At 42.1% G+C, this 27,573-nt stretch overlaps 1 protein-coding gene across 1 annotated transcript; it reads right to left on the reverse strand.

Moving 5' to 3' along the window:
• Positions 1-1,706: 1,706 nt before the first annotated feature.
• KCNV2 (potassium voltage-gated channel modifier subfamily V member 2) lies at positions 1,707-26,393 on the reverse strand. Its single transcript, XM_003823354.5, has 2 exons — positions 23,061-26,393; positions 1,707-12,814 (listed from the first exon to the last, which is right to left on the reverse strand). The coding sequence occupies exons 1-2, from the start codon at positions 24,414-24,416 to the stop codon at positions 12,533-12,535; spliced, it is 1,638 nt and encodes a 545-aa protein (XP_003823402.1). The 5' UTR covers positions 24,417-26,393; the 3' UTR covers positions 1,707-12,532.
• Between the last annotated feature and the right edge of the window lie 1,180 nt (positions 26,394-27,573).

A 27,573-nucleotide genomic window follows, 5' to 3' on the forward strand; every position in this document is an offset into this window, starting at 1 on the left:
GGACCATCTCCACTTGACATATACAGAAACAAAGGCAGAGACTTGAGGGGTTAATTACAACATTACCAGGGCAGTCTGTGGCAAAGCCATGAACAGAACTATGTTTTCAGGACTGCTGGGCCAATGTGCCTTCTCCTATTTTTGCTGCCTACATTTGGGACTGGTGAAAAGCTGGGCCAGCCTCTGGTCACTGTATCTGTTGTCTTAGTAGTGTTGTTATTATTACTACTAGTACTACTAGTTCTACTATATTATTACTGCTGCCATTCATTTAGCACCTAATTGCGACACCCATTTGCAGAGTTTCTGTTGTTCATGAGTCACAAAAATCCTATGAAATAGAAATTATTTCCATTTAACAGAAGACAAGCCCTAGGCAAATTTTTACCTGAATGATTGGCCTTAAGTCACCAAGGAGTGAGTAGAAAGAGTCTGAAATTTGAAAGCTGCATTGAGAGCAAACAGAAGCAGAAGGCACTGAATTCAGATGACTTCATCCTAGCCACCTAAAATGTCTGGCAAGGCAGCTGCACCCTAAGCAGCTGCCAGCCCCCTGTACTGAAGGGACCTCCAGGGACACCTGTGTGGAGGGTGACCTTGACACAATAGCTATCTGACTGCGTCTTGAGCAGGTGGCCTGCTATGCTCTGAGCCAAGAACAAGACGGGGATAAAAATTGCAACATGTTTGCTCTACATAACGCTGTGGTGCCCTTGACTTCCAGGCTGCAGAAACACCCATCAATGTGATGGGGCTGGAAGAGAAGTGAAGACTTGGAATGACTATCCCAGTAGCAGCCTGGCACATCCCCGAGTCTGCCTTAGAATGCCAGATAGCTTTCTGCCACTTTCTTGCAGAACCAAGCCTCCTTTTTCCCCCATGTTAGGGAATTCACCTGCCTTTTCCTGGGTTTGGGCTACCCGTAGTCCACTGTCAACTCCATACTCTAGTCTCTGTTACCTTCCAGTTCAGCATGATCTTGCCTAACCCCTTAATGTATTGTAGGCCTTAGTAGCAGTTCTGAAACTTCTCAAAGAAGCTCCTTACTTTTCCTGGGACAAGAGAGCCCAGACTACAGAGGCCTGCTGATTCACTTTAAAAATCGCTAGGGGTAGGAAGGAGAAAACTACTTTTTTATGCTTTGGAGTTTCTTCTAGCAAGGAGAAGGTGGCAAAATTTAATAGCTCATTATGTTATTCTTCCATTTATTCCTTACAAGCATCCTTTGTGCCTGGTATAAGTCTTCCAATCTTTTATAGAAGAAAAGTAAGACTCAGAGAAGTTAGATAACTAGCTCCAGGTCACACAGTAATAGTAAGGGGCAGAGTCAGAATTTGAACTCAGACCTGTGTAACCTGAGCCATAGGCTGTGGGCCTGACAGTGGTGAGCACCTACCATCTGCTGGACTGTATCTTTTTATAGATGCTTTCTGGATGTTGTCCAGTTTTAAGCCTCACCACAATCCTGTGAGATAGGTCTCATTGAGTCACTTTATGGATTATAAAACTGGCTCAGTAAGGTCAAATAACTTGCCCAAGGACAAAGAGTTAGATGTGGCAGGAACTAAGTAGAGTTCAGAATACCCCTGTGAGGTCTTCCTTCCTCCAGGGCCAACAGGAAACCTAAGCTCCAGGTGCTCCCAATTAGATTGACCTAACTGATACCTGGTTCTCCCTTGAGAACCCTGTTTCCCTGCAGTTCTCTCAAGTGGTGGCTGCCTTCTATCCAATGACCCTTACCTACAGGGCCTGGTGTAAGGTAGGTGTCCTCCTAGCTCCTTATTGCTGCATTCAGGCCATCTGCCTCCTTCTTCACTAACTGCTCCAAACCAAGCTTGAACTGCAAGTCACAGACCCCCTCCCCCTTCTTATCACAATCAACTACTGCTCTCCAGACCCTCCCTGTAATTCCTTGAAGAGTAGGACCTGGCTCATTGTCACCCTCTCCTGAAACCACTTTTGCAAAAATTACAACAGTGCGACAATTATGACAGTGAAATAGATCTAATCTAACCAATTCCATCTTGCCTTTAACCTCCAAGCTGTCCTTGGTCATTCCTGAGTGTGAGCCAAGCTAACTTTGGGAGAAACTTAGTTTATACTTTAAATGATAATAGCCCTTCCCAAAACTAAACTACCTTTGTAAAACTAGTGAGCCTTTCACTAGTTTTTTTTTTCACTAGTTTAATCAGGTTAGGAGGATGAGAGGGGTCTGAATTCTGCTAAAATGTAGGCATAGTTAACCAATAACTAGCCATTGTTCTGGGGGTCACGAGATTTGCCACTTCCCCAATTACTCATATAAATAACATTATTGTAGAACCTAAGATTGACCTTTTAAGATGTCTTTTTAGGCTTTTGTGTTTCTGATGACCAGATGGCTCCACCCCACCCAGAAGCAGACTCAGCACAGGAGGGCCATTTTCCACACCCCTATGATTATATCTCCAATCAATCAGGAGCACCCATTCCCTGGCCCCTTGCCTGCCAAACTATCCTTAAAAAACCTTAGCCTCTGAATTTTTAAGGAGGCAATTTGAGTAATAATAAAACTCTGGTCTTCTGTTTAGGGGTTCTATGTGTATTAAACTTTCTCTATAGCAGTCCCCTTGATAAATCGGCTCTATGTGGGCAGTGGGCAAAATGAACCCATTGGGCGATTATACTCCAACACCATTCTCTAATTCTCAGGTACTTTAATACCTACACTAGTTAGACTTCCAATACCCTTCACCTTCTCACCATCTGTAGTTTTCTTCTATCGTACTTCAGACACTCACTGCCATTACTCTAGGTACTTTAATACCTACATCAGTGAGACTTCCAATAACCTTCACCTTCTCACCACGTGTCATTTTTTCTTCTATCCTACTTCAGACACTTACTGTCGTTACTCTAAATTATGCATGGGAATGGCAATCATTCCATGAAGTCAATTTCATACATCCCACTTTTTGATATCTTTCTTTCCAGTTCACTCCCTCTAGTGTCTGAACTTCAATAACTCTACCACTGCACCATGACCTACAATCTGTTACACCTTCCTCTTTGCTGTTCCTCATTCCTTCAGTGGCCTCCTCACATGCCAGGAGTGCTCCTACTCCAGGACATTTGCACTGGGTGTTTGCTCTTCCCGAGGATACCTGCGGGGTTCAGTCCTTACCTCCTGAAAGGCTTTGCTCCAGTGTCATCCTTCACAGTGAGGCCCACCCCAATCATTTTATTGAACATCGTGCCTCACTCCAGTATTGTTACTCCTTATCCTCCTCCTATGATTTATTTTCCTCCATTGTACTTAGCAGTAAAATATTATATATTCCTCTTTCTATTTATTCCTCTACAATGGAAGGTTTATGAAGGCAGGGAAGTTTGTTCACTGTAACTCAGTGCCTAGAACAGTGCTTGGCACACATATGGTTATCAATAAGTATTAGTTGAATGAAAACAATGGGCTGGGCTAGGGCTGTATTTTGAACCCAAGTTAGTTGAACTAGAAAGTTCCTCCTTCCCACTACCCCATGTCATTTCAAGAAGAACCACAGATATAAACTAGACTCGTGGGAACCATTGAGTTAGAGGCTTTTCTAGGGGTATGAGTGGGAGTTCAAGGAAGGGATTCCATAAAACACTCCAAATGTGGGTGATTGACAAAATAGTACCAATTAAAATAAAAAAAAAATCAAATGGTTGCTGATACAATGAAGACACAGAGCCAATCTCATTGCTACTCTGTTCTTTCTATATCCTGCATACACACGCACATGCACACACATACATACATACACATATACATACGTATGCACATATATACATATATATGCATGCACATACATATATATATATGTCTTTCTTTTTTTTTTTTTTTTTTTTTTAGACAGACTCTCACTCTGTTACCCAGGCTGAAGTGTAGTGGCACAATCAAAGCTCAATGCAACCTCCATCTCCTGGACTCAAGCAATCCTCCCCCCTCAGCCTCCTGAGTAGCTAGGACCACAGGTGCATGCCACCACACCTGGCTAATTTTCGAAAAATTTTTGTAGGGACAGGGTCTCACTATGTTGCCCAGGCTGGTCTAAAACTCCTGGTTTCAAGCAATCCTCCTGCATTGTTGACCTCCCAAAGTGCTGGGATTATAGGTGTGAGCCACTGCTATATGTCTTTCTATTATCTCTCTCTCCCTCACTCCCTTTCTGCCTCTCATTTTTTTACCTCTTACTCCTTTGACCTCTTTTCTCTTCTCCTCAGCTTTCTTGAAGAACAAAGCACATTATTTTTTGGAAATAATTTTAATTTCCAAAGTGTAGGAAAAATGAAATTGTCCCCCTCCCTGAGTTCTCTTGAGCATCCTGTGCTATAATGAAATAAATGGCCTGGAGGCAGATGTGGTGAGTGGAGGTTGGTTGGTATGTCTGTGCGTGTTTGGGTTCTCTCTCTCTGCCTCCCTGTGTGGACTCTGTAGCTCTAGGAGGATGAGCAGGGAAGGAAAAACTTGTCACTGGCCCTTTGTCTCATGCTACTTATGAAACAGAAATAAGTGACAGACAAGGCTAGAGATTTTGAGGAAAATGAAGGAAGGAGAGGGCAATCCCTTTGGTAGTGAATCTTGAAGCTGGTAGAAAAATATAAATCCTCTTTCTGAGTGCCAAGTTTTAATTTCCATGAAGGGATTAGCCTGAAGGAATCCAATTTTTCTCTCCCTCAGTGAATTAGTCTACAACAGCTCCAAGTGGTAAAACCAGGGCGACGATTCTGAGGTTGGGGCACCTGCCACACCAGTGGGAAGCAGAAATTGTCTGAGGAAAATCTATTGCATGGAATTTGGCAGTCTTTAATGGGTAGTATATGGAGCATTATGGAAAAGACAAGAACTTTGGTTTCAGACATACTTGGGCCCAAACACTTGTGGCATTATTTTCAGCTTCTGAAACCTTCAGCATATTACTTAATGACTTTGTGCCTTGGCTTCCTCTTCTGTCAAGTGGAGATAATAATAGTCCCTACCTCCCTGGGCTGTCATAAGGACTGGAGATGGTGCATAGTAATGATGGCAGTGATGGTAGTGATGATTAGAATAAATTTGGACATTTACCATGTGCCAGACATGGTACTAAAATGTATACATTAGCTTGCTTGAAGTGCTCAGAAAGAATGCTTGGCATGTAATGGGCATTGGATACATTTTAAGCAGCATTATTATCAAGTACTATGTAGAAGAGTGAGAAAATTACTTTGGGGGACATGAATATTCAAGACATATAAATGTTTCATGTTACCTCTCTGTTATGATGGAAACTTGATGCAAAAAGAGGCATTCATCAAGGTGAATTAGAAACGATTGCAGAATCTCAGTGACTTTACCCAACAGAGGTGTATTTCTCACTTACATGACATGTCCAACAGGGGTCAGCCTGGGGTTCTGTTCATCAAGGTACTCTGCCTTTGGCTGATGGATGCTCCATCTTGACATGTGTTTCCACAGTTACAAAAACATAGAAAAGGAAGACTGGAAGAGAGAAGTAGCAATTAAATGGTTCTACTCAGAAGTAATATCTCTTGCTCTTATTTTTTTGGCCAAAACAAGCCATTTGTCACACATAACTTGAATGTGGTGGAGAAATGCAATTAGAATGCACATATTTCAGGAAAATTAATAAAATACTTGTGAACAGCCTAATGGCTGGGGACCCTGAAGACCACCACAGAAGAGCACACTGTGGATGGTGGACATTCTGTTGATAAAATATGAATAATGAGAGCTACCATGATCCGGGCACCCATTATATAATAGATATTATGCCAGGTACTTTGCATTTATGTATCAGTTAACCCTCCCAATAAGGAAATCTTAATCTCCATGTTATAAGGTGGAAACTGAGGCTTGAAGAGGCTCACTTGGCCAGGCATGGTGGCTCATGCGTGTAATCCTCTTGCTTTGGGAGGCTGAGGTGGGCGGATCACTTGAGCCCAGAAGTTGGAGACCAGCCTGGGCAACATGCAAAACCCTGTCTCAACAACAACAACAACAACAAAAAATTTTAAAGTACAAAAATTAGCCAGGTGTGGTGGTGGGTACCTGTAGTCCCAGCTACTAGGGAGGCTGAGGTGGATGATCACCTGAGCCTGGGAGGTTGAGGCTGAGGTGAGCCATGATTGCGCCACAGCACACCAGCCTGGGTGACAGAGTGAGACCCTGTCTGGAAAAAAAAAAAAAAAAAGAAGGAGGCAAAGAGGCTTACTTAACAAAACATACTAGGTATTAAGGATAACTGAGCGTAGTCTGCACAGGTTTTCTGAATTTACAGGGAAATCCTTCAAAAAGAACAGTGCACTAGGAGACTATAGAGACTGATTTCTAGTTCTTTTTTCTGGTTTTTAACACTCAAGCACATGCTAGGATGACAAACAGGTCTTGAGTGTCAACTCTGAGAGATTTGCATTGGTTGCTAGAGAACTGCAACAAGAAGGCCTTCCAATGGGAATGAGTAATGTGATTGATTAACAATATCTGCTGTGGACATAGGGAGTGGGTGGCAGCATGGGAAACAGATCCATCTCTGGGCATTTCTCTTAACTTCTCTGGGTCTCAGTTATACCACCTGCCAAACAAGGTAAATAAACCTTACCTGAATCAAGGTAAGAGCCTGGTTGAGATGATTTCTTGATGTCCTCAGAGGGCACCAAAACTTCTGTTTCTAGGTGCATATATTTGAACAGATTTTATGCACATGATTCCATCATATATTCACAAAAATCCACTTGTATATTGGGATGAGGTTGTGTAAGGGAAGTCAACAGATTTAGTCACAGAAAACTTCTCCTAAAGATGGTGGAGGCGGAAGCCTTTGACAGGAGAGATGAATCATTTATTGGCACTGAGATATGCCGATTATCATTTCCTATCAATCATCTGTGAGTTGGATATGGCATTTTTTTTTTTTTTTTTTTTAAAGACCAGGTCTCACTCTGTCACCCAGGCTGGAGTGCAGTGGTGCGATGTCAGCTCACTACAACCTCTGCCTCCCAGGTTCAAGAGATCCTCCTGCCTCACCCTCCTGAGTAGCTGGGATTACAGGCATGCCTCACCACGCCCGGCTAATTTTTTTGTATTTTTAATAGAGACGGGGTTTCACCATGTTGGCCAGGCTGGTCTCCAACTCCTGGCCTCAAGTGATCTGCCTATATTGGTCTCTCAAAGTGCTGGGATTACAGGCATGAGCCACTGTGCCCGCAGACATGCCTCTTTGTTGATAAATCTGAAGACTGTCTTTCTCAGTCTGGGGTGGTGACTGTCAGACAAACATGCCTCATCTATTTGGTGGCTAGTTGGGGAATATGCACGATATATTTTTCTTAAACAATACAAGATGTATTAAGGTTCCAGCAGGAAATAGATGGCACACTCAAGCAGTTTAATTGAAGAGATTTTAATAAAGATTCCATTTACACACACAGGTATGATCTGGATGAAGAGAACCAACAAGACTCGGTACGATATTCAAGAGTTAGCAACAGTGGGAGGCCATTACTACTCATAGGCCTGAGGGAACAACAGGAGGGAAAGGTGTTTCTAGGACCTGTGAATGCTGTGGTTAAACAAGGCTACTCAACTGAGCCACGGCTGTAGGAACTCAACTGCTGCTTAGACTAGACAGTGGATAGAGAGAGGGTGAGGAGTACACACCCAGAACATTCTCTCCAAGACCCCTTGGTCATGCTGCAGGGCAGAAAAGGGTAAATAATGGCTGTGGGAGGACAGAGGGAGAAGGCCCAGCACACCAGAATAGACATAGAAGGTAGAATACAAAATTCACATGAGTTTTAAAAGCATCACATCAGAGGAAACCAGGGAGGGAAAGGAAAGCTGGAGTGTAGGGACCACATTCCCCTCGACTTGGGGAACCAGGACATCAGCCTGGGAGGAGGGAACTGGGAGCTCAACAAAATGCAGACTATTTTCTTGAACCTGGAATCTTTGGAGACAGGTGATAACTAACGCATTCCCTTTAAATTTGAGAAAAGTTTCTTGTGAACATGTCCACTTATTTTTTGAAGCTAAGGTGAAACAGGGGAAGTGTTTTTGGCCCAGTCTGGGTTAGAAGATTAAGAAGATAATGTGTATGGCCTTGGGCAGGCACAAGTGAGGGAGCCCCAAAGCCCCTCGGGATGAAGGTTGGGACCCATTTGAATAATGGAGATGGTCTTTTCACAGCTCTTTTTTGTTGTTGCTTATACTTTGGAAGATTTTCTTTTCTTTTCTCTTTAACAAAGGAGGCCATCCCAGTCCACCAATCACATCAATGCTATCTATTTACAATGCTGCACCTGTTGGCCTAGAAACCCATTCCAGCGGCTGGGCCACAACAGGGGTACTGTCATGTTTTCTTGTTCTTTTCTTGGTTCTACTCCTTCACAAAAAGCCAAACACTCCTCCTGAGATCCCACCATGAGGGCAGAAGAAGAGGCTACATTGCACTGTACATCTGCATTGTCTAATTTGGTAGCCTCCAGCCACACATGGACATTTGAATCTAAAATAAAATTAATTAAAATTAAGTAATAAAAAATTTAGTTCCAGAGTTATGTTAGCTGCATTTCATGTGCTCCCTAGCCACACATGGCTGATGGCTACTGCATCAGACAGCGCATAATAAAATTTCCATCATTACAGAAAGTTCTATTGGGCAGACTCATCTAGATCCTTGTGCATACCACTGGTTGGGCTAGGGGGCTGGCAACAGGATTCAAAAGCTGTCTTCACCCACAGAATCCTCTCTTCGATGACAGGTGACTCTGTCTGGACTTGTATAGTTTTCCTATGCAGCTAGCAAAATAGTGATGATGATGGTGATAATAGTGACCTAAATTTATTGAGCAGTAAATATGTGTCAAATAGTACATTAAGAGATCTATGATATCATTTTATTACCACCACAACCCTGAGAAAGACATCGTTATAATCTCCATTTAAATGAAGCAGAAACTGAGGCTGAGGGAAATTGTGGTCACACAACTATTCAGTTATGCCATGTGAAATTACACTATTCAGACATTTTAAAATGCAAATGGAAACGTCATATGGCTTAACCTCTTAGTCAATGGCAGAGCCAGGTTTCAAACCCAGACCCAAAGACCGTGTCAAGTTAAAGGAAGCTAAGCCTTTGTAAATGACCACCTTGAAACCCATGTCATAGGAGTGTTGAAGGATTAAGTGACATAATGTTGGTTTTGTGCCTGGTACACAGTGAGGCTTATGAAACATTCTTTTTGTTTTAACTTCCTTCGATCTGTCAGTCTTACTTGCTGGGAAGGCCGTGCTGAGCAGATGTGGCCAGTGAGATTGGGAGGAGTGGGCCATTGTCGTTTCCAAGATTCCCTCCCAGGGATCTGGAAAAGTCCATCTCTTTCATCAGACCTCTCTTGACCCTTCCTCCACAGGTCCCTACTCCTTTCTCTCAGGCAGTCTCTTCTGCTGGGAAGGTCTGGACCATTCTGTCTGGGCTTCAAGCAGGGATGGGGTGATGGACATTGGCCCTTCGTAACAGCCCCAGCAGATGCATTTCATCAGTAAATCCCTCCCCTTGAAGACTGCAGAAGGAGCAGGAAGGCTGGAGGTCGACAAGAAGAGGCGGCTGCTGCAGTGAGGGTGTTAGGTGGTTATGTAAGCTGTGCTCCAGACCTGCACGTTGTAACTTTGTTTGCGTGACTGTATCTGGCAAAGAAACTAATTAGAAATTTATCTCTTTTATATTTGGCAAGAGGGGAGAGAAGTCTCCCTTGGCTGAGAGGCCTGTTGTTTGGGTGGGTTTTTTAGGACTTGGGGGTAATTTTCATCCATCAGAGGAAACTCAAAAGCAATAGTGCAGGATTGCCAGATTTAGCAAATGAAAGTACAGGACACCTTAAATTTGAATTTTAAATAAACAGTTTTTTAGTAGAAGTATACGCCATGCAATATTTGCAAAATGCTTCTACTAAAAATTATTTATCTTGAAATTTAACTGGTGCTATGGTTGGGATGTGTCTCCTCCAAAATTCAGCTGTTGCCAATGTGATAGTTTTCAGAGGTGGATCCTTTAAGAGGTGATTAAGCCATGAGAGCTCCTCCCTCCTGAAAGCACGTAAGGTCCTTATAAAAAGGGATTCATGTAGTGTTTGGTAAGCTTGCTCTTCTACCGCCTGAGGATGGAGTAGTCCTCCCCTCAGGAGGATGCAGCAATAAGGAACCATCTTGGAAACAGAAAGCAGCTCTCATCAGACAAGTGAACCTGCACATGCCTTGATTTTGGGATTCCCAGACTCCAGAACTGTGAGCAGTAAGTGTCTGTTCTTTGAAAATTACCCAGCTTGTAGTATTCTGTTTTAGCAGTACAGAGTAAGACACTCCAGGCATCCTGTATTTTATCTGGCAACGTTAGGACAGTAGGGCTTCTGTTCACCCTTCAGAGGCCAGGTCACTGCTGATGATAAGAACACTTGGGAGTAAGGGGGAGTGGGATCTAAATAGAGTTTTCCAGTTAGAGCCTCCTTTCATAATCATAGCTCCTTATGGGAGGGCAGAGCAAAGTGATTTAGACCCCTGGCTCTCAACATGTGTTCCCTCGCTCAAGCGCCATCAGCATCACCTGGAACTTGTCAGAAATGCAAATCCTTGAGCTCCATCCCAAGCCTACTGATTCATACCCCAGGGACAGGGCCCAGCATGCTCGGCTTTAACAAGCCCTCCAGGTGATGCTGATGACACAAGTTTAGCCCTCCATCAAGAGCCTTGGGGATCAGACAGACCTGGGCTTGAACCCCAGTCCCACTGTTTACTGGCTGTGTGAACGTAGTGGAATTACTTAACTTCTCCAAGCTTCCATTTCTTCCTAAATTAAAGAGTAATCCAATACCTTATTTAGGGTTGTATTAAATATTAAAGTTATATACTACATATACAGTCCAAATTGCCTCTCATTGTAGGCAACTATTCTTATTTTTTTCTCTCTCTCTGTTGCTTGAATCATCAGTTTATTCTTAAGACACACGTATAGGTCCAGCCATGCCCCGAGACAAATTTGAGGGTCTGCATGGCAAGCTCCAGTTACAGGGCAATCTTTGTGTGCTCAGTTAAAAGGAGTCTTTAATTCTCAACACTTCCATTTCTAACAGTCCCAAGGAAGGACAAAGAAACGAAAAGGAAAAGGTTACAGGGAGAGAAAGGACCAATTTCCTGTGGGCACTGGTTCTCTAATCCACCAACAGTGAGAGTGGCGGGCCACACTGATTTAATTCCTTTTGCCCACAGCAATTGTTCAGGAGGTAGGCTATTTTTTTTTCTTCCTTTTGTGGAAAAGAGAGAGAAAAAGGAGGCCTGAGTTGGTGAGGACAGTATGGGGGCTCCTCCTAATGGGGGAGGATTAGTACATTTAGGCATGTTTCACAAGTCCAATCTGGGGGCTCCCATATGAAATCTAGACAAGAGTTTCTCCAGTTTGGCACTATTGACATTTTGGGTCAGATAATTCTTTGTTATGGGGGCTGTCCTTTGCCTTGTAGGATGTTTAGCAACATCCTCAGCCCCTAGCTCCTAGATGCCAGAAGTCTCCCTTATTGCCCCTCACAGTATTGGCAGTCAAAACCATCTCTAGGCATTAGCTGGCCTCTGAGAAATGAATTTACCTTTGAGAACCACTGGTCTAGAGATTTCACTAGATAACATCCACTTAAACAATTTTAATACCTATCGTTTATTGAGCATTTACACATATCTATTATCCCCAGACTCATTTTACAAGGCAGGTGGTTTTATTTATTTTTTTATTTATTTATTTGAGGCAGGGTCTTACTCTGCCATCTAGATTGGAGTGCAGTGATGTGGTTATAGCTTACTCTAACCTCAAACTCCTGGGCTCAAGTGATCTCACCTCAGTCTTCCAAGTAGCTGGGACTACAGGTGTGGGCCGGCACACCCAGATAATTCTGAATAAGTTTTTGTAGAGGCAGGGTCTCACTATTATTGCTCAGCCTGGCAGGGTAAGTATTGCCTACATTTTACAGTTGAAGAAACTGAGGCTTAAAGGGTTAGAGTCGCTTGCCTAAAAGCATACAGCTGGTAGCTCTGGGATTCTGACTAAGGTTGGTCTAACTCCAAAGCTTGTATAATTTCTGCTGTAACCCTCCCTCCCTCTGGAAAGTTAAGAATTTTAGAAAAATTTAAAGTAAAAAAAATTTTCTCAAGTCAACTCAAGTCCAAAAATATTTATTGAGCTAGATGCCACGAGAAGCTACAAGAAAAATCTAAGCTGTTGCTCCCCTCAGGTTTTCAATATCAGCGTCATTGAGAAGGTCAGATGTTTCACACAACACAGAGCAACTATGAGACATTCTGAGTTTGGGCCAAAATAAGTATTTCTAGAAGCAGTACTTTGTGAACGAAATGGCCTTTGTGTATGTCTGCTTCACATTTCCTTTTGCTGCCAATCATAATGATTAAAAAAAGAGCAATGAAGCCTTGAAGTTCATGGAATCTACCAGCCACATGTCCTATAAAATACTAATTCTCTTGTCTTGGGGTGGGCTGTGGATTGCTTCCAACCAAACACTCAGCTATCTTCTTTCTGGCTCTCTGCATGAAGTTCACCTCTCCCCTCTCCCTACGTATGGCGGTATACTCATAAGCCTTCAGCTTGCTGTAGTAATCAGAAAACTTGTTGTAGAGGATGGAAATGGGCATCCCGTTGAGAATGATCCCAAAAGCAATGCAGAGGAAGGCAAAAAACCTGCCCAGGTGGGTCTCTGGGTACATGTCTCCGTAGCCCACGGTGGAGATGCTCACCTGTAGAGGAAGGAAAGCAGGATGGAATTGTTAGCACTAAGATCGGGGAGGAGAAGAAAGGGAGAGGAGCAAGCAGGGAAGCGTCCTCCCTGTGGGTACACATGGGAAGTGTAATGGCTTCCCATGGAGCCTGCTTTAGGAGGTACCAGGAAGACTCCCTGTAGGACCTGTGTCATGAAAAGAACAGAAGCTATGGATGGAGCTGAAAGACTTTGGCTGAAATCCTGACTACGACTCATGCATGTTTGAATGTAAGATACGGGAGGAGGTAATACCTATTTGAAATGGTTGCTGTAAAGAGCATTTAAAATAGTATGTTAAGTACCTGGTGTAGAACGTGCTCAGTAAATGATCTTTGCCTCCCTAACTCAGCGGGCACCAGATTCAGGATAGCAGGTCCCTGGGTTTGCCTGTACACTGTTTGTGTTGGAAAAATCTTGGGCTTAGAACAGTCAGACCTGGGTTCAAGTCCTGACTCTGAACCTTTCCAGTTGAGTGACCTGGGGCAAAACCTTCAGACTCTCTCTCTCTTCTTCTTTTTTTTTTTTTTTTTATTTAAAACAGGAGACAACCATCTAACTCTCAGGATTCTTGTGAAGGCTAAATAAGAAAATGAATATAAAGCACTGAACACAGTACCAGGCATACAAAAGCCATGAAACTCCTCCATTGTCTTCCTCTCATCTTTAAAATGAAGACAGTTATAACACTTTTCAAAGTTGTTATGTAGTTCAAATGAGAGACTTTATATGAAGGTGCTTTAATTGCAGATGTCTGGAGAAACACTCTCATTATTTTGTAAAGGGACTTTTGTAAGACATCACTCACCAAAAATATGTTCACCCCTGCATGAAATACTTCCCATTACTCTTGTCATACTGATTTAAATCCCACTAATTGGAGACTTATTTAGGTTAACAAGCTTCTGTTTTAAAATGCAGATACCCATGGGACTAGTTATCAGTTACCACAGAAAACCCTGTGAAAATTCCTTGGGGACTGTTTTTTATGCCTCATGTACTCCCTCTGATCCCCAGAGTACTGGCTAAATTACTAGAAGCCTTTTAAGCAGAGCTGTTGCTCACAGTTGTAAACATTTTTGCGTTGCACTACTCCAGGGGGGCACTCTTTGCTTTGTGTATTTGGGTAGTTGTTGCCATAATTTTCCAGCAGACGGCAGTAAAGCATATGGTCATCTTGTTGATCCATGCTGAGGTGGCCGTTAGCTTAGCAGTGTAAATATTTTTGTTTTGATGATGTAAGGGTTAGTTTGAACCTGGAATAGTGCAGTTGATTGATTAGAATGAAATGGAGAAGTGAGCCAGCTGGACAGAACTGAGGGCACTGATAAGAACCACAGCTCCATCCAGCCCACGAAAAAAGGAAGGGTATACCTCCTTTTTGGGGCTGATGATGCACCTCCTCTCACTCACTGCCCTGTCTCTTGTGAGAGGTCATGCAGCCTTTTTCTGCAGGGTCAGAATACAAGCAGGCATCCAAGAGAGGTAATGTGGTGTAGATAAGCTGAAGGAAACGGACTACAGTAGACTTATGGGTCTGAATCCACTTCCCAGCTGAATAAGTTGGGCAGATCACCTAAATTCTCTTGGCCTCAGTTTCTACTTTTGAAATGTGTGGTATCTACCTCACAGAGTTGTTATAGGAATTGAAGGAGTGCCTGGCACAGGGTGTGTAAGCAATAATATTATATATATATCATGTATGCAATCCCAGGGTCCCCCATGCTGAAGCTGGCCTCCACTGAGAAGAGGCAAAGACCAACATTTATTGAGTGCATTCTACACCAGCAACTCTATATACGTTGTGCTTATCAGACCCTCAGGCTGTGGAAACAAGCTCCTCCCTGACTCTGCCCTGTGGCTCCAGTAGAGAATCTCCTTCTCCCAACTTCTGGACCAAGGGGTGATGTGAGGCAGTGATAAAGTGAGATTGTGGGTTAATCTCAAAGTCCTCTTGGTTGCATGAGTGGGTGTGTCTTTTTTTTTTATTTATTTAAGTTCTAGGGTACATGTGCACAATGTGCAGGTTAGTTACATATGTATACATGTGCCATGTTGGTGTGCTGCACCCAGTAACTTGTCATTTAACGTTAGGTATATCTCCAAATGCTATCCCTCCCCACTCCCCTACCCCACAACAGGCCCCGGTGTGTGATGTTCCCCTTCCTGTGTCCGGGTGTTTCTTGTCATTGACCACACCAAAAGTCAAAGAACCCCAGGCTGATCTCTCTCCAGTTGTGTGAGCTGAACAATAGCTTTCATTTGTCACTAACACCATTACTCACACCTCTGGATGAAAGTTTAGTCAACTTTCCCTGGAGGAGGCCTAAAGGGAGTTTGGATTTAGGAGTGAGTGGCAGGAAGGGGTAGTTTAGAACAGCGGTCCCCAACCTTTTTGGCACCAGGGACCGGTTTTGTGGACGACAATTTTTCCCATGGACGGGGTTGGGGGAGGGGATGGTTTCGGGATGAAACTGCTCCATCTCAGGTTGTCGGGTATTAGTTAGATTCTCATAAGGAGCAAGCAACCTAGATCCCTTGATCTGACAGGAGGCAGAACTTAGGCGGTAATGATTGATGGCCCTCCACTCATCTCCTGCTGTGTGGCCGGGTTCCTAACAGGCCACAGACAAGTACCAGTCCACAGCCCCGGGATTGGGAACCCCTGGTTTAGAACATGAGACATCCACGGAAGTCCAATGCAGAGGCCTTGGAGGAAACAAGTCACTTAAGGGTTCAGGATGGCGGGGATGCGAGAGAGTAGGAAGACACTGAGGAAGAAAATAATTAAGATAAACTGCTTATTTTCAACTTTTGATCATTCTGCACACTGGCTTTGCTGGCTTTGCTTCACCCTTAAGCCAAACTTCTTTTTTTTTTTTTTTTTGGCTGAACTTTGAGTGAAAAGTCAAAAGCAAAGAGAATTGGCTTAAAGAACAATAAATATCTGATGTGTATAATGAGATCCAAATATTTTTGTATATCTTCGATCTCTATTTTTAGAGAACAGATCTCTTCTGCTAGGAGGCTATGTGTGACTGGTCCCCAATAATTTGTTGAAAATGTACAGTTAATTTATATGTTGTCTATTTCGTGAATAATTTGACTCAACAAGTGATCTGTTTCTTGTTCCTTGGCTCCAGGAGGAACTCAGGATTCCTTGGCTTTGGGGAACTTTTTTTCCACATTCCATAGGCCAAGCCATTTCTCCCTAGATGGGAATTAAAAGCTGAAGGCCCCAGAGTGACCCAAGTGACCTCACAGAATGAGTTGTCACATTAGCAGGAGTTGGGTTTGGAAATGTGACCAAAATTTCCGCAATCCATCTTAATATACTGAAGAAAACTGGCTAGCTCAGCAACTCTGCAAACTGGAAACTTAACCATTCTGCTGTCAACGTACATACTTTCCTTAGCCTTGGGTCCCAAAGCCAGAATGTGACCTTCCCCTGGCAGTTTACTCACTAAACAACAAATCCTGGCCTGCCATATATTATGAGGATAAGCATCAGATTTTTCTCCAAAACTTCAGAATACTTGGATTTCTCATTTAACAAGACAAGTTTGTTTCCCTCATAAAGAACAAGGAATAGAATCAATCTTGGCACCCAGTAGTCCATGCATGCAGGAATTTATGATCCTAGGGAATAAAACTTATTTTTCAAAATAACACTCTTTCTGTTTTCCAAAGGAATTAGAGGTGGTGAAGATGGATCTTTTTTGGATAAAATTATTATAAGCCTCAATACGTGTTGTCCTTCAAAGGATCCAGCTTCAAAGGCTGTACTTACTCATGCTATTATTGCAACAAGTATATTTGGAATTCCTCTTTTGAATTATAGTCTGCACAGTAGATTCAGTAGCAGCAAGCGGTCATATCCACCTTGATGGTTTACTCTAAGTGTCATTCTTAAACTAAAGTGTCTTAACTATTTTTAAATACTGAATCTAGCCTTAAAAAGACAAAGATTTAACAACATAGAAACAAGTGGATGTGTCACAAACTCTGAAGGTAATTCCTCAGTGGAATTCAAAGAATGTCTTGATTAGTGGACTCACTGTTAGAATGAGGTCATGGGTGACTACCTTCAGGAGAATAACAACCCTCATCTGTATATTACAGTTCTGACATGTTTGTAAGTGGTACAATAAGCGGTAGGTGTGCACAGCTAAAGCAAAGCCACAAATGTAAGTTTGAGATCTATTAATCTATCCACAGAAAGGTGCGCAATAATGATGCTCTCCACATCCTCAGCTTCCCTGCATTTCTCCCTGCCCTCAATGATGCTGTCGTGTTCCACTCATGTCATATTGGCTAACATGAGGAACATACTTTAAAGACATAAAAGGAGACCACTCCAAAATTGGGAATCCATAAGATCAAACGTAGTAACAATGCCTAAGAGCCTTTACCCCGCCTATAGCTCCTGTGCTACTTCTGAAGGAGGTAGAACTCTACTAATATTTATATGTTGTCTCTTAGTCCCAAGCCTGACACCCTTCTGTATTTTATTCTATAATTCCAGAACTGGGAGTCTGCAAACTACATTTCCCAGATTCTCTTGCCCACTGTCTTCTAGTTATGTTCTGCCTATGAGAGACTGGAAGATGGTATGAGGACATAAGGGTCTCTAATCCTGCCTCTGGTTTCTGCTGTCATTCCTCCAATTGCAGCCAATAGCTATGGTTCAGGCATTTTTTTTGGCATTCCTGGCATCAGCCTCATGGTGCCAATTTAGGAGTCCTTGCAACAGCTACACAGAGGCCCCTCCTCTGGACTCTTAGCTTCTGGTAGCAACACCTTTTCCCATTTATTCTCCCAATTCTAGGGCCAATAGCTACTCCCTGCAATTACCAATCTCTGGATTATCTCAGTTTTCTCTTTCTGCTTTTCCAGTCTTCTTTTTTTTTCTTCTTCTAGTCTTCTAACAACTATCTATTTCCTTGTATTAAATTCCCTGTTTGAAATATTCACCTTGGTATCTATTTTCCTGACTGCAACCTAATTTATTTTTCAAATGGGTTTCCTCAAAGCAATCAATGAACAAAAATAAAATAATTTCAGTGATCTTGTAAGTGCCACCTATTGGCAAGGTAATGAAAACATACCTTAGGGAAACAAAGATGGGAGCAAGGTCTCTGGGAGAAAATGATCTGGTGCCTCAACTAGAGATAAATTTTCTTTTTGAGAAGTTAGTTTTTGAAGGAATGAGTTCATGCCATAGTTTCCTGTTTGGTTTCTACAGCTTTAACTTGCCCCGGAAAACTCAGAAGGAAATGGTTCATTCAAAGTCTACTTACTCTTTTCTACTTGAAAACATACCCATGCCCTCCAACCCCCAACCCCCGGCAAAAAAAAAAAATAAGAAAAAAAAATGTGGTCATATGTTGAGGCTAAAAAAAAAAAAAAGTAAAAGGAAAAAAACCATACCCACACAGGAGGCCAATGATTACAGCTTCATCATAGAGCCCATTGTTCTTGTTTAGCTGTGCCGTGCATTTCCTACCCCCAGGCAACCCAGAGAGCCCCAAGATGGCTGGAGCTGCTTTAGTCGTGGGCCTGTTTATCTGGACTCTCAGAAGTTCTCCCATGAGGGAACAGCTGACCTTCTCGTATGTTTTATAGGTTCTTTCTTTTCCTCAGTAGAAAAAGAATCATTTCTGTTTTATTTTCTTCCCAAATGAATGTAGAGGCAAAGGTTATTGCTTCCATGTGATAAAGACTATCAACTAGTCAGTTATGGTAGCTTCTATTTATTGCAGACTTACTATAGGCTAGCAGTTTACATATGTTTCCTATTACATTAGTGCTCACAAATAACCTCCATTTGACAGATGAAAAAGACAGGTCTATCCTACATCCTAATAGATGAGCATTTGTAGACATAAGTGTCCAGGAGGGATTTGTTTTGCAGCTGCAGAAGAATTCACAATAATGAAAATTACTGTATTTTTCTTAAATCCTTGAGTTGAATTACAGAGGAAGTTTGCAGGATCCTTGGCATAGAGAGAAGAAAGATTATTAAAAGCAAGTCAGATTTGGTGTTATCTGAAAGTATTAAAAATACATAAAAGAATGGATAAGAGAAACTCTCTGTAATGTGGGATGAATATTTCACAAAAGATACAGCCCCAGAATGGTGAAATAAAATGCCAATTATATTTTTCTTTATCTCATCTTCAAAGTTTCAATTTGTGAGTGTATACTTTCTGATATGTATAATATATTTGAGCAGTAATATATTACTGCAGGAGAAAGATTGCATTATTGGAACTAATTCTTTACATCTTTCTGTATCTAAGCTGTTTGCCATATAACTTTGCAGTGCCCTCCTATGGTGGGTGGGCTAACCTGCCCTGCCCTTTGACTTGCAGCTTGGCCATGTGACTTACTCTGGCCAATGGGCTGAGCAAATGCCATGAAAAGAAACTTAAGAAGTGTTTGCATGATGGGGCTTGCATTCTCTCTCTTGTTCTTTGCCACAGCCATGGACGTGTGGCTGCTGGAGTCTGCCAGAGGAATGCAGACACGTGGCCTAGTCTTTCCCTTCATGCCCGCTGACCATCAGGCATGTGAATGAGTAACAACAGCCTCATGAAAGAGAAGAACCTTCTAGTTGAAATCATAGTATACGCTGACTTTTAAATTCATGAGCTAAATAAATGCTTGATGTTTTAAGCCATTGAATTTCAGGGTGGTTGGTGATGTATCGTTATTATGGCAATAAATAACTTCTAATTTATTTATAAATAAATAACTTCTAATTTATTTATAAATAAATAACTTCTAATTTATTTATAAATAAATAACTTCTAATTTATTTATAAATAAATAACTTCTAATTTATTTATAAATAAATAACTTCTAATTTATTTATAAATAAATAACTTCTAATTTATTTATAAATAAATAACTTCTAATTTATTTATAAATAAATAACTTCTAATTTATTTATAAATAAATAACTTCTAATTTATTTATAAATAAATAACTTCTAATTTATTTATAAATAAATAACTTCTAATTTATTTATAAATAAATAACTTCTAATTTATTTATAAATAAATAACTTCTAATTTATTTATAAATAAATAACTTCTAATTTATTTATAAATAAATAACTTCTAATTTATTTATAAATAAATAACTTCTAATTTATTTATAAATAAATAACTTCTAATTTATTTATAAATAAATAACTTCTAATTTATAAATAAATAACTTCTAATTTATTTATAAATAAATACACATTTATCATGGGTATGTGCCCCAAATTTTTAAAAATAAGATGCATGATCAATAAAATGCTTAGAAACCACGAGATCAGTTACTTTTAGGAATCCTCTTCTCAGATTGTCATATCTGTTTAGTCAGGTGCATTTAGATGAGTCTCTTTTCATCTTTCAAACTTTATCTCAATGTCGTCTTCTCCAAAAGGGCTTCTCTGACTATCCCACTAAAGACAGACTCTACTGCCTGAATCACTCTCAATCTTGTTATCCCACACAAGCTATGCCAATACCTGAAATTATTTATTATCTGTCTTTCTCCATCAGAATGTAAGCTCCACAAGAGAAAAAACTTGATTGTTTTTTCTTCTCCTACCCTGTATCCCTAGTGTTTAGAATACTGCTGGGCACACTGGAGGTGTGCAGAAACTTACTGTTCAGTGAATGAATAAGGTGAATTTTTGTGGGTTACATGACAAATTGGTCCTAATGTTTTGTTTCTTTTCACTTTGCATCTACATACTGGAAAGAAGACATTTTGTCCACATCAATTCAAAGTGTTCTTTTCTCTTTGCTCTGTTGAGAATATGAGCCTTTAGTCTGTATTATGGAGTGTAGTTAGAAGCACAGAGAAGAACTGGATTAATAACATAGCAGTCCTGGGGAACAGAGCGGTCTTAGAATATTCAAGGGCAATTGCTCCCATTGTTTTCATAGATTAGTTTAGAAATAAATACAAATGATCAGTCTTTTATCTAATTTGTAACGAATTTTACTGGTATAAATAATTTTCAGAATAAAATGGACAAAGACCATTGATAAAGGGTAAGGTTTGTAAATGGGATGGTTGGAATGTGCAAAATTTGGCCTATGAAAGTAGTGGCTGATAGAGATAATGGCTTCAAAAGGAAATTCATACAGATAAGAGCAATAATTGGTAACATTTATGATTGGTAAAAACTGGTGATTCAATTTTTGTAAAATTTATGAAAAACATTGATTTTGAGTTAAATAGTGCCAGTTAACATAAAAAGAGATAATTTGAAAGGTTTAGACTGCATTGTACATTGAACAGATCAGAAATTTAAGTGAGATCAATGGGTATTCAGTTCAAAAAAATTGACTGGTAAAAATACAACCTGAGTAACATTATTCTTTTTGTGTTTTATTTGAATTAAAATTTTTTCTCTAGCCATATCCGTTTGAAAGTAACATAACTTATCAAAGTATTTGTTAATATACAAAAGGTTGAAAAAACTTTTGTGGGTTAAAACTGTAGTATCAGAGAGTGTACTAGATCCAGTGCCTTCATGCACTAGCCTTTAAAGATGTTTAGATGAATAGAAATTTGACTCTCAAGTGTTGTATCAGATCATCAGCATGCGGATTTACTCTTCTGCTTTCCTGCTTTAGTCACCCCAAAGTAAATGTCATTTGCTGGGGACAAATCATCAACCATGAGCCTCATCTGTACACATGGTTTATCTACTATACGGATGACCTTTCATCACTTGGAATATGATCAGAGAAGCAGAATTTGCCTAGCTCATTCAGAAGAACATCGTGTCATCCTGCCACTGAAGAAAGCTCACATATCCTCTGTACATATGAGCTCCCTGCTTTCAAGGGAAGGAAGACTCACTGAATTGCAGACTTTTACATGTCCAGCCTCCCCTTTTAGAGGTGAGAAAGCAGGACTGGAAGTGAGGGATTAAGGTTTCACAGTTAATTATTCAGGGTCATGGTTAATTATTGACAGCTCTGGGACTACAATCAGGTTTTCTAAATCTTATATTATGCTGCATTGCACTGTCAGTGGCCTTGGGTTGGTTTGTCTCAGAAGTGCACACCAGACTATGGGTTATAACATACACAATGTTGAAAATATCTACTTTCTGACATGGGAAAACTAGTTATATTTGCTTAATGTCTTTAAAGGTATTACAATCTGCTTTTCAAAAGAAAACTAAGGAAACCAGACATTCAATTCTTTCCTTCATATATGCCAACTTATTCATTGATCTGAGAAGACCTGATTAACATTTATTTCCAGGGATTCAGCTACCACAGCTCAAAATACAGATATTTGAGTAAACAGCACAAGTTATAAAAAGGCAAAGGCCAAAGAAAACAATGACAAAAAATAACTGTCACACTCACTGTACAAATTCAGCAATGCACGCAAAAGAACTAAAACAATGGCAAAAAATAACTGTCACACTCACTGTACAAATTCAGCAATGCGTGCAAAAGAACTAAAACTTGAAAGAGACAGTGCTTGGGTGTGGGAAAGGCATGGAGTTTGGAGATGGACAGGCCTGAGTTTCAGTTCTGGCTTTGCCACCTCTAGCTGTGTGTCCACATTCAAACTCTCTGTACTTCAATTTCACTATCTGTAAAATGGGGCAATAATACAGGGTCGTGAAAGAACTTTAGTGAAGTCAGAGCAAGTTTCAGTTTGAGATGCTTCTTTCCACACTCAGATTTAACTGGAACCAGAGGTGGTGGGATTTCAGTTAGAGTCAACAGGGTTCAGCCAAGTCTCACCTCCTTCTCTGCATAAATCTACAGTTTCTTTCAAAAACTGAAGCCATTTCTGCTTGTCCCCTTAAAAAAAAAATGGTGGTCATAACCATCTCAAAGGCTGTGATGCCAAAATGAGATAAGCTTTGTCAGGACACTGGATGCTCAATAACTGGTAAATAACAGTAATGATGACGAATCTTGTTTAAAACCTGTTTTTCAAAGGTTTGAAGACTAAATCTAGATTTGGAGATTTCTACGACTAAGTCAAATTCAGTTACTTACTGATCTGCTGAGATTCTCTTTCCAACACTTTGACATCCATCGCCGTTTTGTTAGCTGTATGCAGCGATTGGGGGTGGCGAGGAAGACGAGGATCAGAAGCCAAAGCCTGGTGGCTGATAACCAGGGGAGGGAGGAGCAGCTCACTGGGCTGGGGAAGAGGATGGGAAAGCCCAGGGCGAAGGTACTCACCGCGGCCCACCACCAGGAGTGGGGGATGGTAGTGAAGTTGGTGCTGGGCACATCGTGCTCCACAGAGTAGACGGCCGCAGAGAAAGTGAAGATGCCCATGGCGATGAAGAGCAGCAGGCAGCCCACCTGCTGGTAGCACTGGCGCAGCGTGAAGCCGAAGGCACGCAGGCCGGTGGAGTGGCGCGCCAGCTTGAGGATGCGGAAGATGCGCATGAGGCGCATGACGCGCAACACCTGACCCACCTTTCCCACGCTGCCCACCGTCGGGCCGCGCTGGTGGTCCTCGCCCGTGAAGCACTCAAGCAGCAGCTGAAGGTAGAGCGGCAGGATGGCCACCAGGTCCACCAGGTTGAGGGCGCTGCGCGCGAAGCGCCTCAGGTCGGGCGTGGACACCAGGCGCAGCAGGTACTCGAGTGTGAAGAAGCCCATGCACAGCATCTCCACGTGCTCCAGGACGGGCCGCAGGTCGGGGCCGCCCTCGTCCTGCTCCGGGTGCTGCTGCATCTCCTCCACGGTGTTGAGCGCCAGCGCCACCACGGAGACGAGCACGAAGATGCTGGAGGCCACCCCGATGGCCTTGGCGGCCGCCGAGGAGAATGGCTTCTCCATGAGGTTCCAGAGGCGGCGCCGCTGCGGGCCGTAGAAGCGCATGTCGCGGAAGAGTTCCTCCGCCTCCTCCGCCTGCGCCTGCGCGCGCAGCTCGTGCTGGATCTTGAGCCGTTCGCTCAGCTCGTCGCGCCGCTCCTCGAAGCAGATGCGGCAGCAGCGCGGCGTGTACTTGAGCCGCACGCCCCAGTAGCCCAGCTCCTCCAGGAAGCGGCGCGGACACAGCTCGTCGAGCAGCAGCAGCACCCCGGACAGGTAGAAATTGTAGACCAGCTGGAAGACGGCCGGGTCGCGGTCGAAGAAGTACTCGTCCGTCTGCTCCTCGTAGTCGTCGCACAGGCTTAGCTGGCGGCTGCGGCTGGCGGAGGTGGCCAGGCGACCCAGGCGCGTCTTGGGGAAGCTGGCCAGCTCGCAGTAGTCCAGCCGGTAGCTGTGGCCGCCCACGTTCACATTCAGCGTGGACACCAGGGCCGGAGGGTCGCTGGGGCCTTCAGGCTCGGCGGTGGTGACCTCCTGTGCCTGCTGCTGCTCTTCCGCCGGGTCGTCCTTCCACTGGTCCTCCCCCTCCCCATCTTCGTCTTCCTCGATGTAGTAGTTATAGTTGCCGTCTGTCCAGCCTTGGATGCTGGCCTGGGAGCCGGAACGGGCACCCAGGGAGCAAACGCTCCTGCGGTGTTGGCTGCCCTCGCTCTCCGTCGTGTTCCAGGGCTTGTAGCTCCAGGACCGTCTCCTCTCGCTCTGTTTCAGCATGGCTGCGGAAGTGGACTCCTTGCTTTTTCCTCCTGGCTGGCGTGGGGGTCCCTAACCTGCTCACTGCCTCTAGGAGGATGGATCACGTGGCCTTCACTGTCTTAGAGAGACCAGCACACCTAGGGGCTCAGACATTGCCACCCGAGCTGCCCTTCCTCAGGTCCCGGGCAGGCCAGCCCAGCCTGCAGGGTCTGAACGCAGTCAGCTGTGGACTGCTCTAATCTTGCTGATTTGGAAGAAGCAAGTGTTAGGAGGGATTTAGAACCTCTTAGCCCATTTCCTCCCCCGCTCCCTTGACCCTGTGAGGTAGAGGATGATTATGTGGTCTTAAGTCTCTAGGTAATCAGAAGAAGGCAGAGATAGTTGCTAATAAAAATGTCGGTCAACCTTGCTCTTAGGAAGTGCTCAGTGTGTGTGTGCTGAGATGAAATCACCTGAATTAGCTATAGAATACGGATGCCTGTGTCTTCAGCTTCATGGCTGAGATGGTAGCCTCTGCCCTAGGTAAACTCACCATTAGCAGCGATGACACATAGCAACGGAACAAAGCTGACTTCGTGACAAGTCAGTTTCCCTCTCAGCATAACTCTTTGTTTAGAGCATATAAGATCTAAAGCCATCTCCTTCTTGTCCATTCACACGATCACATTTTTTTTTTTTTCAAATGAATTCTCCCTGGGGCACTGCTCAGGTCCAGTCAGATCTTTGAGTCAGCTTCAGCTTCTCTCTCTCTCCTTTTTATCTCCTCCCTTTCTCTTAAAGGATAGAGACATGTTTCAAGGTAGAATTCCAGGAATGGTAGGAAGGTGTTTTTAGGGCCTCACAACCCTGCTCAGCAATATTAGGCCATATTTAAAGGGAGCCTGACTTCCACCTAAAAAAAAAAAAGGGTCTTCTTCATCCTTCAAAACATCACTTAAAAAAAAAAAAAAAACCCTTTTCATGATTAAGGCACTGTGCAAATGCTGGTTATGCAAACATGATGGAGACACAGTTGTAGCAGTCAAAGAACTCCTGGTTTTGTTGGGGATATAAACATGCAAGGATAACAAAAGATGCAATAAATACTGGGGAGGAGAGAAGCGGGAGGAATTTGCTTTGAGCAGGGAATTGGTTTTTTGATTCAATTTATTTTGAATAGCTAATACACATTCATGATAAAAAATTTTAAAGGTAAAAAGCCATATTACAGTAGAAAGTTTATGTCTTCCCCAACCATAATTTCAAGACATCAAGTGTACCTCAAGGAAGCAACCACTATTACTACCTTTTGCCTATCCTTCCAGAAAAATTCTAAACATATACAAGCAAAAATATACCTACCTTTATCCATCATCTCAGTACCTCTTCATTATTAATAGAAATCACAGAATGCTATATACTTTGCCTTTTCCAGTTGGCCATATAAAAGATGTTTTCGTATTTGAACACAATTATCTACCTTATTTAAAAAATAGCCACTGAGCACTTTCCTAATGACAGACATTCAGGATGTTTCTACCTTTGCTTTTATGGACAATTATGCAACAAATACCTTATATGTACATCACTTTACACATGTTCAAGATATATAAAGGATAAATTCTTAGAGGTGAGATTACTAGGTCAAAGATTGCACATTTGTAATTTTGATTAGTAGTGCTAAATTTCTCTCCATAAAAGTTTTACCAATTTACAATTCACCATCAATGGTTGAAAATGTCTTATCATACTTTTTTAACTCTACCAATTTTGTAAGTGAAAATGATGTGTGGGTTAATTTGTATTTCTTATAAATGTGATTGAACACTTTTTCATGTGATTAAAAGCTATTTCTTTTTCTGGGAACTGTCTGTTCATCTACTTTGCCTATATTTTCCATTGAATTATTTACATTTTTCTTATTGATTTGTAGGAGAGCTTAATACATTATGAAAAAAGACCCTTGTGATATGGATTGCAAATTTTTTCTGTTTTTCCTTTAATATTTTTTCCATGTAAAAATCTTTATTTTATGATTTCTGGGTGTTGTGTAGTATTAGAAAAGGCTTCACCTCTCTGTAATTAAAACTTTTCTTTTTATAGTTTTAACATCAGAAATTAATTTTGATGTAAAGAGTGAAGTAGGGGCCTAACTTTATTTTCCAAGCTTTTATCCAGATGTTTCAACACATTAATTGCATAATCCATCATTTCCTCACTGATTTGTGGTACTATCTTTGTCATTTAGTTGAGTTTTAACTGTGCTTCAAAGTTGTTGAGACGGGTAACATTATGAGGTCTGCATCTGCTAGTGTGGCATTCACCGATGTTGTTTAGCTTGCAATAGGCCTCAGACCTACAAGCTTATGGTAAAGCTTCTTACCAGGCTTAGCCTTTAAGTTCCTAAATGTATTTCTAGCGTTCCCTTTTTGGTATACAATATTGATGTTGTTTTGCTAGCCACACACTTAATTGCTTTCCAAGTCTATCTTTTCTTTATATTGTGCTGAGTACTGCCATAATAGATTTTGCATGTTGCATAAATTCACCTTTTCTCTTCAGAACCAATTATACTATTATAAAAAGTAAAGACTGGGTGTGGTGGCTCACGCCTGTAATCCTAGCACTTTGGGAGGCCGAGGTAGGTGGATCACTGGAGGTAAGGAGTTTGAGACCAGCCTGGCCAACATGGTGAAACCCCATCTCTACTAAAAATACAAAAATTAGCTGGGCTGGGCATGCTGGGGGGTGCCTGTAATCCCAGTTACTCAGGAGGCTGACACACAAGAATTGTTTGAACCCGGGAGACAGAAGTTGCAGTGAGCTGAGATCATGCTGCTATACTCCAGCCTGGGTGACAGTGAGACTTGGTCTCAACAACAGCAAAAAAGTAAAAATATCACCATTTTCATATTTTTATCTTCTTCTTTTTCAATTGAAATAATATACTACTTTTTTTTTTTTTTTGAGACAGAGTCTTACTGTGTTGCCCAGGCTGGAGTGCAGTGGCGTGATCTCGGCTCACTGCAACCTCTGCCTCCTGGGTTCAAGCAATTCTTCTGCTTCAGCCTCCCGAGTAGCTGGGATTACAGGCGCCCGCCAGCATGCCTGGCTAATTTTTGTATTTTTAGTAGAGAAGGGGTTTCGTCATGTTGGCCAGGCTGGTCCTGAACTCCTGATCTCAGGTGATCCACCC

Source organism: Pan paniscus, chromosome 11 (assembly GCF_029289425.2).
Source record: "Pan paniscus chromosome 11, NHGRI_mPanPan1-v2.0_pri, whole genome shotgun sequence".
In the NCBI taxonomy this organism is placed as follows: domain Eukaryota; kingdom Metazoa; phylum Chordata; class Mammalia; order Primates; family Hominidae; genus Pan; species Pan paniscus.

Coding starts and splice junctions, on each gene's coding strand:
- KCNV2 (XM_003823354.5), bottom strand. CDS start 24,416: ATGCTGAAACAGAGCGAGAGGAGACGGTCCTGGAGCTACAAGCCCTGG. Junction 12,815..23,060: donor ACTCCTGGTGGTGGGCCGCG/GTGAGTACCTTC, acceptor CTTCCTCTACAG/GTGAGCATCTCCACCGTGGG.